Consider the following 17,307-nt stretch of genomic DNA (forward strand, 5'->3'; position numbering starts at 1 on the left):
GCTTGCATGGGCTGAACAATTTGAAATAGTGAGTCGTGCAAATGAGAGAATTTGAATAAAATACGTACGCTGATGCGTAAGCGTGGAAGGGTTGTAGGACTATGCCAATATTAAATGTTCATTTTTCCATCTATTTTTCTTATTAATTGTGATTGTATTTGATTTGATTATAATTTCTTTTACGTTTCGAATTCGTTTTCCCTATATTAAACAATGGATTTTCGAAAATGTTAACATTTTCAATTTGACGAACACTCCGAATTCCTCATGAGAGAAAATCTCACAAGAATCAACAAAAACTAATTGCATGTTTTTTTAATGATCAACTAATTTATAAGTAATTATGGAACATAGGCACATGGGAACTCATAGCGAATCCCACACACATTCAACAACCAATGTATGTTGTATGAGTTAAGTGATTACAAATTATTTGTACATAGATTTTATAGTGATTCTAAGCACGTTTAGCAGTTGATGCATTCTAAAGACAACCATGCCACATGTTTATAAATGGTAACAAAGTAGAATACATGTGGCTCTCACAATGGAATCCATAGCCATTCAACGTCCAGTGCATGTTGTATCAGTTAAGTGATTACAAACCATTTGTACATAGTTTTTATAGTGATTTCACACGCATTTAACGATTGATACATATTAAAGACAGTTATGTCACATGTTTATAAATGGTAACAAATTAGAATACATGTGGCTCTCACAATAGAACCCACACACATTCAGCAACCAATGCATTTTGTATCAGTTAAGTGATTACGAACTATTTGTACATAGGTTTTACAATGATTCCACATGTATTGATCGGTTGATGCATGTTAAAGACAATTGTGTCACATGTTTATAAGTGGTAACAAAGCAGAATGTATGTGGCTCTCACAATGCATCCCAAATACATTTAACAACGAACAAGATATTAATTAAGTGATTAAGAACCATTTGTACATAGTTTTCAAAGTGATTACACACACATCTAACGATTGATGCATGCTAAAGATAGTCGTGTCACATGTCTATAAGCGGTAACAAAGTAGAATACATGTGGCTCTCACAATAAAAAGAAAGAGAAAAACAAAAACAAAAACAAAGGAAAAAAGAAATTTTTTTTTTTTTTTGGGTCTGAAAAAAAAAAAACAATTAAAAACACGGAAAAACAAAGAACCCAGACCCCCATTCAGATAGATACAGAGGGATTCAGTATTTCTCTATTCGCGTATTACAGAGAAATTGAGTAAAACCTAATTTTCTGTCTCTAGGAGCTGTTCAAGGTCTAGGATTTCCTCATCAACCACCTCAAAGATGGTAAGTACTCTAATTTCGAGCTTTATTTTCAATTTCTGTTCATGTCATTGTTTTTGTTGGATTATATATTTGAGACTTTCGGTTTCATGTATAGATACTGTTTCTGATCAGCCTCTCGCTTTGCTACTTGTACTTTAATCTTAAACTTTACTGTTTCACTTTTTCTTTTTCATGGTTTGTTCTGGATGTAACTAGTTCTGCAAATTCTAGCAACACTTCTCTGCCGCTATCATGTCGAAGTTTCAATTTTTAGTGGCTATAACGTTGTTATTGTTTGTTGAACGCTCTGCTTGGCAGCTGAGAAAGCTGAGGAAAAGGAAATAAAGCGATGTGTATTTTGAATTTGAGAACGTATACTAGTGAAGGAATTTTATTTTCTCTTCCGTGTAAAGCTCAGTTTAGCAGAGGGTGTTGGTTTCTCAGGTTTTGAAGCAAATTGATGCAAAATAAATTTTGTTGCCATGGATAACCTTTTCTAATGTGAAATTAAAGACTATTCTCTTATATTTTAGATTTTCTTGACGGAAATATAACCTTTATGATTAGCAACCCACAATTGATATGCATGCATAATTTTGCTTTGTTCTCTCTTTCTCCCTCATGGTCTCACCTGCTTCACCTTTTCGTTTTGACAGCACAAATTGGGTAGAGGCCACCGGGAAAAGCTCCAGCAGTTCATAACAATAACTGGAGCGAGGTAATTGATAATCATATGTAAATTTTCTGTAGTCTGTCTTAAGAAAGGAGTTTGTGGAGAATATTATGCTTCTTTGAGTTTGGCTTTATTGTAAACAAATATGGGTGTAGCTTAATGTTTTATTCCTGTGTCACAAGCTTGTTGTAATATTGTGAAAAACAGGTTGTGTGAGAGGTGATAAGTGTTTTTATGTCTGAATCCTGCTGTAACATGAAATGCATTAACCACAGTGATGATAGTATCACAATATAAGAATCTTATAAGCATGCCTAGGTTCATGAGTCTTTATTAAAACCCATTTAGATGTTGAAGTTTTGCTAGCTTACATCTGTCATGCATTGATATTTAAAGCACCCATTTGAACCAGTTGATGTTGGGTGTTTAGTTGTTGATCATGAATGGTCACATGTAACTTCAATATCAATTTTTCCTTTCTAAGGGACACATGTGCGTTTGTACTGTGCTAGAGTTGGTTGAGTTGAGCAGTTGTAATGGTCTACTTGTTTATGTATCTTTTGAAGTTGAGCTGGAAAAAGTGTGTGCACACACACATACCTGATTTGTATTAGATTGGTGGAGTTCTTCCATACCTTTTTTCTTTCTTCCTCTTCTTGAGTAGCTTCAGTTTGATACTTGGAATAGTTGAAAAGTCTAACTTCCCATCATATTCAGTGAAAAAGTTGCTCTGCAGGCTTTGAAGTCGAGTGATTGGCATCTTGAAGGAGCATTTGATGTATTCTACAGTCAGCCCCAGTTGCAAACAAATACTGATTCTAGACATTTGGAGGAATTATACAATAGATATAAAGGCAAGCTCTTCCTTTCCGCTCATTCTTGTCCTCAGTCTAGACCTTTTGCACTTTTTTATATCGCATTCATAGGAAATGGAATAGACGGAGATGTAAATCAGTACATAAATCCACAACCATCAAGTGTCAGTCTAAAATTGTATCAAGTTTGTAATAGACGAATACTTGAATCCTAATAATTTAGTAGTGAGCATGATGGATTTTTCACTGTGATTAAAATATAAATGCTAGATAATAAAAAGTTTGATGGAGTTGGTTTTTGTAAAGCTTCGTCATCAACTTTGTGTTACTCAAACATATATTGGCGAATAAAAATAATCCATCAAATGTTTTCTTTCTTTGTCCTTTTTTATTTTTTGGTGATTTTTTAAAACTAAATTTATATGGTTTGCAGAATTCCCCTTTTACTGATGAAATATAATTTTTCTCAGATCCATGTGCTGACATGATACTCGCTGATGGTATCAGCATCCTTTGCAACGATCTTCAGGTAACTGATTGGTACAGATAGTAACTCTCAATTACTGGACTGTAACATTGTTGTTTGTTTCTTATGATTCTTTTCTTTCTTAATTTTTTCCCTCATTTTTTGACTAACAAGTAAGCCTCCATAATTTGGCAGGTGGATCCTCAAGATATAGTCATGGTACGTATATATGAATGCATAAATCTTTTCAGATCAAGATGTGCATGCTTACCAAGTTCCAAGTGTAGCCAAATCATTTTTGCGGCAATATTAAAATTCAATCCATAAAGTTCTGCCCCTTTGAACTTAACAACCATTATGTTTGAAAGTTCATCAGAAATTCAGGGAACTTTTTAGTAAGATTGCAGAAGATACGGTAGTTTTCTAAGTGGGGCTTATTGCATTTATGGAACAGGCTAAAATAAGATTTCTGGGGTGTTAAATGTTACATTTTCAGGATTGGAGACTACCATAGGACACATGCTAAAATTTAGGGGCATTGGTGAAATAACCTTGAACTACATAAAAGAAATGGATATGCAAGCAATGAAGACTCAAATATATGTTTGCGATTTGCTTGGTGAACTTTTGCTTTTAGTTTGCCTACATTTGTCAACTTATGCTTATGATTTGGCTGGTTATTTTTGGCACGATGGGATGTTGATGCAGTTAGTTGTCTCCTGGCACATGAAGGCAGCCACCATGTGTGAATTTTCCAAGCAGGAGTTCATAGATGGATTAGAAACACTGGGGTAGGTACAAAAGGTTTCTGATATGTATTTTATTCTTCTAAGCTCAAATTACAGTAGGTATTTAGTCCATAACTACTATTTGAGGAATTCAGTGAACATATAAGTTTACGTTTTCTGATGGCAGGATAGATTCTCTGGAGAAATTCCGTGAAAAGATACCATTTATGCGATCTGAGCTGAAAGATGAACGTATGTAATTATAGTGTTTTCAAAAATTGATCTGTATATCATGTTTGCCTTTTGTGGATACTTATAATGTTAATATATTTGTTGAAATAGCTTGACCCTTCTTTAAAGATGTTGTTTTCATTTGACTTTCGTGAGAGGTATGGTACCTTTGTTCTCCATTGCTGAAGTGATCTTCTTTTGATTTTCCAGAAAAGTTTCGCGAGATATATAATTTTGCTTTTGGCTGGGCCAAAGAAAAGGTATGTGTTTTTCATGCATGCAGATTTTGACTTGTTCTATTTATGGACTATGCTTATCTCTCAAATTTGATAGGTAAAACTAGGAAGAATCCTTTGATATTCTTGATGGGTGCAAATTTAGAATGGAAACGTGGACCTGAATGTGCATTAAAACAGACAATTGGGTTAAGCCGCAGTGGTTGAGCGGTAACCTTTCCCCTTCCACCCCAATTGTCACCCGGGTTCGAACTAGCATGAGTTATTGAAATCTTGTGATACCCATTTACTGTACAGTCCCCCTCCCCTTCCTACCTAATACCTATTGGCAAAATAAAAATAAAAATTGTGCATTAAAATATAATTAAAATGTATTCAGCTACAGCTTTTGAAATAGTCTGTGTGATGCATCTTTCATAGTTTGAATTATAGATAACATGCTTGAATGTCAACTGGTATCTTCATGTTGTTGTTCAGTACCTTGAACAATTTCAACAATAAGATTTTTGTTGTTAAAGGTATCTCAGATAAATTCTGGTTTTGATCTATAAATATGTGTGTGTATACATATACATATATATGTTGCTTCATTTTCATTTCAGGGTCAGAAATCTTTGGCATTGGATACTGCAATTGGAATGTGGCAATTACTGTTTGCTGAAAAGCAGTGGCCGTTTGTCGATCATTGGTGTCAGTTCTTACAGGTAATTTATGGGATTGAGTATTTGTTGAAAGTAGCAGCTACACTGTGCTGCAATAGTCATTTATATTACTTATCATAATCATTGTGAACTTCTTTTCCCCCTTGAACGTCATGAATGTTTGATATGAATAAATATCTCTAAAATTGGAGGCTTCATACATTTACCTTTAGCCCTACGTCATTTTCTTACTAAACACTATACATCTGTTATATCGTAGAAAGTATGTGTGCCTTGAAATAGCACGGATGTCCCAAAGTGATTGTGAGAAATATTAAGTTTCTTCTTATGGCACCAAGGAAAAATGTAGGAGTTATGTTTTTTGCTGCCATACTCCATGCATAACTTTCTTCTCTTTAGTTTTATTATATTCTTGACGTGCATCTGTTGATAATTTTTTCTTCATCCACTCATTTCAGGCTCGGCATAACAAGGCAATTTCAAGGGACACATGGTCTCAACTATTAGAGTTTGCAAGGGTAAGATATCAAGCATCAAAGTGTCACCAAATTTTTTATAAAAAAAACAAACAATAAGGGAAAAGGAACATAAGTATGTATTCTTATGAGCATGATTTATATCCGGTTGCCTTGTCCTTCATGCTAATCTGAATTCTGAACAAGGCTACTCCTTTTTTCTTCTGTTTTTGTTTTTCTTTGGTTAACTTTAAACTTTGTGTTTGTAGGCTGTGGATTCATCACTCACAAATTATGACGCCGAAGGTGCCTGGCCCTATCTTATTGACGAATTTGTCGAGTACTTGAAGGAGAATGGTGTAATCCAAAAAAGCTAGTTGCCTGAACGGAGCCAAAACCAATCAGGACTGCTTGAGTGGTGAATTAGGAGTTTCTTCTCATTTTCATTACTGTGATTGAATTGTGCTGCCCTGTGATTGAATTTGGTTTGTCTGCAAAATAAGACAACCAAAAGAGAGAGATGACTTGGAAACCAATTGAAAATCTTATTATTACATACATTTTACAGTCAATTAGATTGGTGATGTGGTATTGTATGTGCATTGTCTGTCTAGTACAATATATATATTTTTTCTTTTGATAAATATCTAGTACAATATTGAGATGAGCCAAGGTTTTAGTTTCATTGATACTGAAGATGTCAAATGTGTAAATTAGTGTTGGTAATTCCAAATTGATTTGCACGTTGAAATTTCATCAAATTATTTTAAAGCACCCAAACAAATACCAATGTCGTCGATATTGACCACTAAATATTGGGTCTGAAGTTTAACCTTTTTTCAATGCGGGGGAAATTGGATTGAAGGCAATTTATCCTCAACATCTTATTTTAGAAATACTTGGTGCTGTTTAACTAACACATGCACAAACGATTTCGATTTTATGTTGTTACTTCTAATGAGTCATTCAGTCATGGTTATACAAGCCGGCTTATGAGCCCTTAGTCACACTTATCTTGTAATGTGAATTCCCTTTTGACACAAACAATATTGGGACACTTTTGGGAGAAGAACTCACATTTAACAGGGATACCACTGTGGCGGTATCCCAAGTTTATCACGTATTGCCTGTCGGAAAGTTAAAACACATGGCAATGGATGATTGGTTCAGGATAACGTCACAATTGTATCCCTAGTATATGCAAGTTTTTCTCCACTCTCGAAGGTGAATCAAACATACGACCTCAAGTGTATGAAAATGCTCTTAACCATTAAAGCTAAATGCATGTGCAGTAACTCGAATTCTTCAATATTAGAAGCCATGGTAAAGAGAATTCGAAATTAAATCAGCATTAGGTTTAAGTTTAATTTAAGAGTCGCACTTTGAATTAATTGATGAAATAAGAGCACACAAATTCAAGATAAAGTACTTTTATTGAATGTTGGTAAGATGATGATTAATTTGATTAACAATTCATCCAGCAAATGCAATCAGGGTAACAATGGCCTCCCTGGTATGATTCCTGCTGGCAGGCCAACTCGCAGTCTACCCATGAAGTGCACACAGGTAATGACTCGCATGGTTTGGTACAAGTTTTAACTCTGCCAACCACACCCCTCTCCTCTGTAATAATAATTGCAAAAATTGGTCAGTTCAAAAATTAATAAATAATTAATAGCAATTAAATTAATTAATGCATGGGAATTGTTAAAGAGGATCATAAGCTATATAGGGTTTCTAAATTTTCTTGATATAAGTGGAATTTATATCAACATAAAAGTTTGACTCTAAAAAAAAATCAACAAAATAGAGGCAGAGACTCACGAGAAGCCAAGAGAATGCATAGTAAGAACACAAGGATGAGAGATTTGCTAGACATTTTTCTTCAATTCACTCTTTTAGCCCTTCAAGATTTTACTTGATGAGATGGCTTTCTTCTCTGACATATAACTCCCTTCTTTTACATGAGAAACAGTGTTGTTTTGTTCTATTTCCCCACTCACCTTATCTTCTCACCCACCATATAAATTTGAAAAAAAAACATAATCCTATCTTTCCACCAACCATTATTCTTAAACTACCCTTCAGTTATTAATTCAAGCAAATTCTTTTTGGTTTTTCTCATAATTAAAACAGACAATTATATTTCCCAAAAAAACCTAAATTAAACAATAAAAATAATTCCTAAATAATGCTAAGTTTAATGACTTTCTTCCACTTACTTGTTCTTCCTTTCTGTGCTAGCGTCTCCCTTCTCTCTCTCTCTCTCTCTCTCTCCTCCCCGCCCAACCCCCAAAAAAATTCTTCTTGTCTCTTCAATCCAAAAATTCCTCCCTAATTCATTAATATTGGGGAGATATATTTTCTTTATGTCTTATTCTTTTGATCCCTTGTAAATTGATTTTTCGTGTGTTTTGTCACTGTAGAGTGAATTTTGTGTGTGTGTGTGTTGATTTAACTGTAGAATATTTTTTTTTAGGGGTTGGGTTCGTTTAATTTGAGTTTGATTATAGGTTTAAACGATGCAAAATCGAACATTAGGGATTGCCAAAACTGTTAAATCACATGGGAAAGAGAAGAAATACTTTTTGATTAGGGAAAGATATGGCTTGATGAATATTGAGTTTTTAAGGAATTTTTTTTATTTTTATGAAATTGAAATTGGGTTTTTATTTGAGATATTTAGTTATATACCTATTCTTAACACTAGTAGTAGTAATATAGACTAGCCTCTCTGCACGCGCTTCTGCGCCTGCGAGAGATTTTTTTTAGAAAATTTAAATTTATTTTAGAATTAAAAAAAGATAATGGATAGTTGTGTTCCATAAAAATAGGATCCATTATCTGAATTTTCTTTTAATTTTTAATTTTTTTAATATGAAAAATTATGAATTTACCATATTATCCTCATTTAATTAATAATTTTAATTCTTAATGTTTGCATTAACCAAGGGTATTTTCTGGTATTTTGAATGTTTCACCATTCTCTGCCTTTTGCTTTATATATATAGATAAACCCTACACTATTTAATTTTCATAATTTAATAAATAAATAAAAAAAGATAGCTGACCCTATTGAATTTAATTTTGATTATTAAATTACTTTAATGTCTTATTGAATGTTTTGGGGTTGGGCTTGTTTTAAGAAATTAATGGCAGTTTTATAATTTCTAGGAAGTTTGAAGTTTCTTTGTTATATTGTAAATGAGCTTTAGGTATGTTTCTAAAGTCCATTTCATGCGACCTCCTTTTGCTCTATTTCGCCCCTCGCCTCTCCTTCCTTTGTTTCCCGTCCGCTCTTTTCCTCCCTCCTTGAGTTTTCTTCCTCACCCTTTTCTTTTGCTGTGACTTTGGGCTTTTCTTTTATTTTGCAAGGGCTGTGTCACATCCTTAATAAAATATTATGGTTGGTTCATTGAAGAAACCATTATAATGTATCCTACATGTTAAGGTTCATTACTGCAATATAATCCTACAAGTACATCCTTAATAAAATAATCATTATCCTTGAGGTAAACCATTTCAGATTTTCCCCAGAAGAAGCGTACAAATATAAGAGATTAAAAAAGAAAACCCAATCTAATTAAAAAGACATTGGAGGTGGTAGAGATTAGAGAGAAGAGAAGGACCTGAGGACAGGGCTAGAAAGAAAGGCGGTGCTTTAAGATGATTTGATACTTCCTGTATAAGATTCTCTAGCCTTGTACTTTGCAAAATGATCATTTTATGTTCATGAAATAAAGTTTTTATTATTGATTATCCAATGTTCACTAGTCTCTTTTTTTGGTCAACAATGTTTAATTAGAGTTCCTGCAGCTTCCTATCAGATATCATATTTCTGCTTGTGAATGGCTATTACGAGTCTACGACCCCACCCGTTGGGATTCAAAAACTTGATATAAAAGTTGATGCCTCTAGAATTCTCACACATATCTGCCAATATTTTAGTAGAATCATACATGAATTTTTAATTTTGTGTGTGTAGAATTTTGGACATAGTCTTTTTTTTAGTCGAACATTTTGGACATGGAGTCTTATCTGCCAATAAAAAGTAAAGATCCATATATTATACCAATTGATCAAACAAGCATTTATATAAAATTGTGTATCTCATATATAGGTAAATAGTGTATTATTAGCAACAAAAACAACTTATGTACCTCACATATAGGTAAATAGTGTATTATTAGCAACGCAAACAACTTAATAATAAATTGAGTTACCTATAAATTAGAAACATAAATTGAAAGACTAATAAGTTAGATACAAAAATAGACAAATAAATTGTATGTTACCTATAAAAAAAGGTACATATAAATTATAAAATTGTTACCATAGGATGAACAAAAAATAAAATTTTTTATTTAAAACTCATGTACATAAACTAAAACACCTACTATACACTAAGTCGAGAGCATAGAAAAACATAAATATGTTACTTTACGAAGAAGATATCATAGGATCATATATCTAAAAGAGTATATAACATACCTCTATCATAGGATGAACAACAATAAAATTTGTTACCTAAACTCATGTGCATAAACTAAAACATCTACCATACACCAAGTCGAGAGCATAGAAAAACATACATTTCTTACTTTACAAAGAAGAAAAAGAAAAAATTAATGATTTTATAAATTATGTGATTCATTAACCTGTATATTCTTAATCAACAACAACAAATACGAGTATGAAATTCAACTTATGTTCTCAATTTTAGACTAATCTCAAATTTTCTAAAAAGAAAATTACTTTTGAACGTAAAATTATTTTATTCACATCCACATGGTACAAGAAGAAGAGTCCTTGAATGAGTTTTTTTATTTTTTATTTTTCCTTTTCTCTTCTGAGATGTTTACGAGGTTTGACTTGGAGTGTTCTAGTAGAGTATCCTTGGATAAACCCAGATGGCTCTTCCACCCACAGACACACTGTCCTCTAATTGACAACGCATACCATAGTTTACTGGAAACACCAACAGATGTCTATACTTGATGAAAGCGACAGTAAATTTTAGATCCACCTGTAACCAAAACATCCATGCATACTTTAAAAAAGGTAGGGTCTAGAATGCCAAAGAACTCATGAATGACGGGTGACTGGTAATAATATATATATATACACACAGACAGAGTGTTGAAAGACAGATCTAGAGTTCAGTTGTTGAAGACAATTAGAAATCTGAAGATTAAGACATGGAGAGGAAGTTGTTTGGTCTTGTTTTGATCTTGGTCATCCTTCTAACTTCTCGTAAGTACTCTCTCTCTCCTCTCTCCTCTTTGTAACAATAATTGATAAATGAATTAATTAATATTTGTGGTTAATATCGCAGAAGAGATGGTGATGCAGAGTGAAGCTAAGATTTGTGAAGTGACAAGCAAAACATTCATAGGGCTTTGCATCAAAGACAGAAACTGTATGGTGAGATGCCACAGTGAGGGTTATGGTTATGGCAAATGCTCCCATATCCTACGCAAGTGCCGCTGCCTTAAGCCTTGCGTGGCTGAAGAAACTAAGGAAAACTTGCCATAAATAATATATAATATTTTGTAGTTCCTCTGCATCAATCTTGATATGAGACCTATAAGAGTCTCAAATCATGTATTAGTGAAATTAATAAATAAAATTACACGTTTTATAAATGAGTTCTTTTCATTTACCGCTCATGAGGATGAGGATATTGTAAGATGGTTTACTGTCTTAAACCACTGAAGTGATCTTCTAATCGAATAAGGATTCTTAAAGAACTCATGGTTTATCAGAAACTCTATTCCTATCAGATATGGTGACCAATTATAAATAAATGGGATTTTGCTTGGTACCAGTCCAAAAATGATTGATGGACTATTATTTTGTCAAAACAAGAAACCAAATTGGTATTAATCTAAATTTTCCCAAGAAACAACACACACATATATATATATAATGCATTGCAATGTTTTACTGGGATCAAATTATAGTACACTACTAAACATGACAAAACTTTCTTTTGCAAACGAGCCACTTTCAATGCAATTGCTAATGTTACCTTATCTTTGGTGTCGTCAAAAAATTGAAAATAAGCATACCTCCATGATTGATTCAATGCAATTGCTAATGTTATCTTATCTTTGGTGTCGTCAAAAAATTGAAAATAAGCAATAAGCATACCTCCATGATTGCTTCAATGCAATTGCTAATGTTACCTTATCTTTGGTGTCGTCAAAAAATTGAAAATAAGCATACCTCACCAAAAAATTGAAAATAATGTTACCTTATCTTTGGTGTCGTCAAAAAATTGAAAATAAGCATACCTCACCAAAAAATTGAAAATAAGCATACCTCCATGATTGCTTCAAGAGTAATGTGATACAAACACCCCAAAAGCCAGAGATAAAGCCAAGGATCATGCTGACATAAAACCACAACACTCCATTATCATTTCCATCTTCATTACTATGTTTTGCATTTGTAGCAGTGAAAGTGTCATCACCCGGACACTTTGGAAGAGGAACTCCACACAGTGATGGATTGTCCATATAAATGGAGGAATCATCTAGCGTTTGAAGTTGGCTGCCCAAAGGAATTCTTCCCACCAAGTTGTTATAAGACAAATTCAAGTGGGACAAGACAAATTCAAGTGGGACAAAAATGTTAAGGATGCAAGGCTTTGAGGAACATGTCCTGAAAGATGGTTGTGTGAGAGATCAAGAGTTTCGAGCCTATGCATACTTCCAACAATCGAGAAGATGTTACCAATCAACTGATTCCTCGACAAGTTCAAGGTACCCAATAGAGTGAGGCTACCTATCTCTTGAGGCATTTCACCTTCCAAAAAATTTGATGAAAGATCAATGCTCTTTACCAGCATTAGAGTGGTGTTATACACGAGTTCTTCCCCTTTTAATGTCAGCACGGTTTGCTCATTATATATTCTATATGATTCGTTGGAATCATCACGAACAAGAGAAGTCAAACTATTGAAACATTTAGGAATAGCACCTGAAAAGTTGTTGTGGCTAAGGTCGAGGATGTGAAGGTTGCCAAGATTGCACAATTGTCGGGGAATATGTCCAGTAAAAAGGTTGGATCGCAATCGTAGCATGTACAACATGGATACATTTGATCCTCCTATCCATGGAGGTATGCTCCCAGATAATTTGTTGTCTCCAAGATCGATACTTTTCAAAACAGAGAATTGTGCAAAGAATCGGCAATCTTACCGCCAAAATTGTTGTTGTTGAGCTTTAATATTTCAAGAGAAGTTAATACTCCCATTGAAGTGGGAATATTACCAAAGAGATTGTTGTAGGCAACATCTACAATCTGTATATGGCTCTCTGAACTCCATGCATGAGGGAATTCTCCAGAAAAATGATTGCTCCTCAGGGAAATGAGTCTCAGGTCTTGCATGTTGCAAATAGAAGGTGGAATTGTACCATTCAAATGATTCTCCGAAAGATACATTTCTTTCAATTTGGGCATGAGCTTGTCAAAATTGGAGGGGATTGGCCCGGAAAATAAATTGCTTTCGAGATTAAGGAAGGTGGCATTAGTGGACCAAAGTGGGAGTGGGCCCTTAAATTGATTATGATCCAAACTTATTGTATCTAACTTTGGAAATCTTATCAATTGATTGGATGAAAGCCTTCCTCGGAATTGGTTGTAAGATAAATCCAAGTTTACGAGTTGGGAAGATAGCTTCAACAACCATTCCTCTGGTATAGAATCTGATATTCCAGTTCTATTAAGAAGGACATATGCCAGTTCAGTCTAATATTGAAGCCATACACCAAAACGAGGACCCACGTTGCAGTTGATAATAACAATTTGGTGGAGCTTGAAAGGAGGAACCCAATCATAAGACACGTTGAAAACGAGGGACATGGGCTTCTCTATGTCATCTAAATTGGGGCCTATTGAAAGCCATTTCAAGTTGGTGAGATTAATGAAATGGGCTTCCGTTATATTGCCTTCCCAAGACTTTCCATACAGTGCGAGGTCAATTAGCTCTGAGAGTTGTCCCAGACTTTGTGGAATGGACCCGTTCATTTGATTATCATAGAGGTACAAATACTGCAAACTTTTTAACATTCCTAAGGAGGCCGGCAATTGGCCTTCCAACCCGCAACTAGACAAATCTAGTGACTCTAATACTAGTGTATTATTTGGACAATTTGACAAACTCCCCCAAAACTCTTCAATCCCCCCACCACTAAAATTGTTCCACTCAAGATTTAATGTCTTTAGCTTGCATAAGTTTCCAAGGACTCTGGGAACTCCACTATCTTTGAGCCCCGAAGAAGATAAATCTAGGTATTCAAGAGATTTGAGGTTTCCAAGTTCATCTAGAAAATGAGCATCGAAAGAATTGCTGTTTAGATCAAGTCTTTTGAGGCTAGTAAGATTGAAAATCCAGCTAGGAAATGAAGAAGTATTGAAATCATTAGCTGAAAGATCAAGGACCGAAAGTGAGGTGAAGTTAATCCTCTGTAGAGATAGTGAATGGCTTACTAATCCACAATCAGATAAGTGTAACTCCAGTAAGGAAGGAAGCATGTTAACAATATGCAGCCAATTTGTGTTGCCATGAAGATCCACTCCATTGAGATTGAGGTATTTTAGGGAAGAGAGATGAGAAAGCCAATTTAAGTTTTTGGAAGAAAGAGATGAATACCAACCGGCATCAAGATAGTTCAAGTTTGACAAATTACCAAGAGAAGGGGGAATCTCTCCCGCAAACTGTGCAGAGGAGATATTGAGATACCTCAGAGTTTTAAGCTCTCCAAAGAAGTTAGGAATGTGGATCCCTTCAAAATTATTCCAACTTAAGTCCAGGTAATGCAAGTGTTTCAAGCTAAGCAAAGAAGGATTTATCTTACCCCCCAAGCAAGACTTGTTATAAGCCAACTCGTCCCACTCTTCATCATTCCACCAGACATATGGATGTGGATTGCGGAGATCCATTTGGGAAACATGACCGGTGCGGTTGTTGCATGAAATCCCTTCCCAGTTGCAGCAATCATGACCCACCCAAGAAGAAAGCCTACCAGAGGGATCAGTAAGATCTTGTTTGAAGCTCGCAAGTGCTTTCCTCTCTTCCTCAATGCATATTGATTTCGCCTTCACAGCAGTACTGGTTGCAAGTCCAATACCCAATAAGCACAACGAAAGGAGGAAATAGTGAGAAATATTGATGAGGTGATGGATTTTCATTGTTTTTGGAATCAAGTTTTCTGAATTTGATGAAGATGAGCACACAAGAAGTGGACTCGATTTATACAAGGCTGCTTGCTAGCGCGTGTAAAAATGAAACCCAAAATCAACGGTCCAGGTCCTGAATTAAATTTATTGTGGTAAGTAGATGTAGAAGAAAAAAGAAAAATGTAATGCCAAAGGGTTTGTATTTAGACCCTGAAACTGAATATTTATCTTCAGATTTTCTACTTTTTGTTTGCTGCTCAAACGGTTCTCTCTCTTCACTTTCACTATCTGTGCTGCTGGCCCACCTTCAAATTACAAACAACGTGGCAGTTGCATACAAGCCTGTGATAGCGCGTGTAAAAATCAAGCCCATAATCAACGGTCCAAGTCCTCAACCCATTTTGCAAGGTTGCAAGTCCAATCAGGTACATGGAATTAGTGTCACAATGTTTTCATTAATACTCGAATCATGTTATGCCCAAATATTCTCTCTAGCGCCACAATTTTTTTTTGTTGTAAATAATATTGGTGAAGACCACATAAAGAGAAATGATGGAAGAAAAATGATGGTGTTGAGTATGGAAGTCAAAAGAAGGAATGATGGTGTTAGAAGTGGGATAATTAGTCAAAAGATGAAATTATAATGTTGGGGAGAAATCATTATGTCTCCATTAGAAGCCTTTTACTTTGCCTATAAATAGGCTTGCTCATTCACTTGTAAGACACACCAAAATGAAGAGAAGAATGAGTGAGGAAAGAAAGAAAGGAAGAGAAGGAAGAAAGAGGGTGAGTGAGTTGAGAGGAAAGAGAGCAAGAGAGAAATTCTCCAAGAGAGAAAATTGAGTGAGCCATACTTATTGTAAACACTAAAGTTGTAGCCCTATTATTTTACATAGTGGAAAAGTTACTACTGCTGCTCTCCGGGGACGTAGGCATAGCCGAACCTCGTTAAATACTGTGTCTCATCTACTTTACGTGCAGCTCAATATTCGCACATATCCCAGTTATTTTACAACACGTTATCAGCACGAGAAGCTCTCAGATCAGAACCAGAAGTTTCTTGATCCTCATCATACAACTACATCAGGACTTGAAGATCCTTGATGATGATATTGATATGAGAGCTGGCAGTCTCTCCAGTACTATATTTGTAAACATGTGATCGGACTTGAGGGTCCTTGATTCTTGATATGTAAATAAGGACCTGGGGTTCCTTAAATGATGTAACAGTATTATATTGGTTAATAGTGCCGTACACATGAAAATAACTGTATTGGCAAATGTACTGTATACATGAATAGTGCCGTATACATGAATAGTGATGTATGCATAAATATTTACCATTTTGGGTAAACTGTCACTATTCAAAAGGGAACCTGCAGTTCCTTAAACTCATGAATGAGCAATTAAATGAGATGCCAGAAGTTCCTCAAGATATGGACAATTATATAAGGGCTTGAAGTCTAAAAATATGTACATAAAATTGTAAAAATGTCCATACCATGAGAATATGTAATTTTGGCTTGAGGTTCAAAATTTAACAGTGTTGAGAACTTGAAGTTCCAACAATTAAATGGACAACCCTTGAGGTATTATTGCGAATTGTGGTACGCCACATATTTCTTTGGCATAAGAGAATGATGAATTTAATAAAGTTCGATTCTGTTATAATCGACACCTCAAGGAAGAAATATATTTTGTGAATTCCGGTTGTTAAGAATACACCGTGAAATGGATAATATCAATATAAATCTCAAATGATGAATTGAGGCTCCCCACATATTTTGATATATCTGTGCCAGAAGCACATGGATTCAAATATATGAGAAATCCCGAATTTGAGGTTGTGGGTATATAGTAGTTAATGCTCTTCACTACTATATTGCGATATTATCGTAGCTTTTACTCAATTCATATTTCATGTCCATTTGAAAAGGGTGAATAAACTCTGAGTTTTGCGTTTAGCCCAGGCCAAAAGTTCCATACGTTGAAATATGAAATTTGGGAGAGTCGATGTGGTTATTTGAACCTATAAGGCACAAGGTTCCAAACCGTCATTTTGAAAAGACGTAAAAACCACAGGTGCAAGTTTAAGAATGTGCGCAATTATTATAACAGGAACATACAACAGATAGATTTTTTCCTGCAATTAAGGTGCAGGCCCTGTAAAATCTATAAAAATACATTATGTTTCGGAAGCCTCTGAAGGAAGAGGAGACGCCTCTTAAGCTTAGCCATGAGTCTCTCATGGTCTCCCAAAATTCTTTCATTGGAGACCTGCAGCATGTCTAGCCTTCTCAGTGTATCAACAGAGTATGAACTCACCAGTTTCAACAAGGCATTATTCTCTCCTTTAAGTTTCTCAACCTCCTGTTGAGACTCATGAAGCATTCTTTGGAGAGACGAATTTTCAGTAGCTAACCTCTCAACCTCGTTTGCTCTGGCACGCAAACGATCAGCCATGTTAGAAACAGAAACAGCACTCTGAATACTAAAGGCCATTGAGTCATCAATAGCCTCTTCCTCTGATCTCCCTGTCAACAACATTTCATCCAT

The 17,307-nt window shown here is 34.9% G+C and overlaps 3 protein-coding genes across 3 annotated transcripts in view; 1 reads left to right on the forward strand and 2 right to left on the reverse strand.

Annotated features, from left to right (window-relative positions):
• LOC18778252 (DCN1-like protein 2) lies at positions 1,114–6,249 on the forward strand. The gene is made up of 11 exons (XM_007211844.2): positions 1,114–1,320; positions 1,956–2,017; positions 2,690–2,826; positions 3,258–3,316; positions 3,449–3,472; positions 3,962–4,044; positions 4,169–4,233; positions 4,423–4,472; positions 5,051–5,152; positions 5,569–5,628; positions 5,835–6,249. Exons 1-11 carry the CDS (start codon positions 1,318–1,320, stop codon positions 5,940–5,942), a joined length of 753 nt encoding a protein of 250 aa, XP_007211906.1. The 5' UTR covers positions 1,114–1,317; the 3' UTR covers positions 5,943–6,249.
• Positions 10,448–17,307, reverse strand: part of LOC18778688 (receptor-like protein 12) — a gene marked incomplete at its 5' end in the record, with an annotated part of 18,245 nt that continues 11,385 nt past the window's right edge. Inside the window, 2 exons of the mRNA XM_020561744.1 lie at positions 10,448–10,591; positions 11,498–11,636. Of these exons, the coding sequence (XP_020417333.1) occupies positions 10,448–10,591; positions 11,498–11,636 (283 nt within the window). The remainder of the gene's footprint in view (positions 10,592–11,497; positions 11,637–17,307) is intronic.
• Positions 13,104–14,970, reverse strand: LOC109949014 (probable inactive leucine-rich repeat receptor kinase XIAO). Its single transcript, XM_020563212.1, has one exon. It carries the CDS (start codon positions 14,761–14,763, stop codon positions 13,321–13,323), a length of 1,443 nt encoding a protein of 480 aa, XP_020418801.1. The 5' UTR covers positions 14,764–14,970; the 3' UTR covers positions 13,104–13,320.

Source organism: Prunus persica, chromosome G4 (genome assembly GCF_000346465.2).
Source record: "Prunus persica cultivar Lovell chromosome G4, Prunus_persica_NCBIv2, whole genome shotgun sequence".
NCBI lineage: Eukaryota > Viridiplantae > Streptophyta > Magnoliopsida > Rosales > Rosaceae > Prunus > Prunus persica.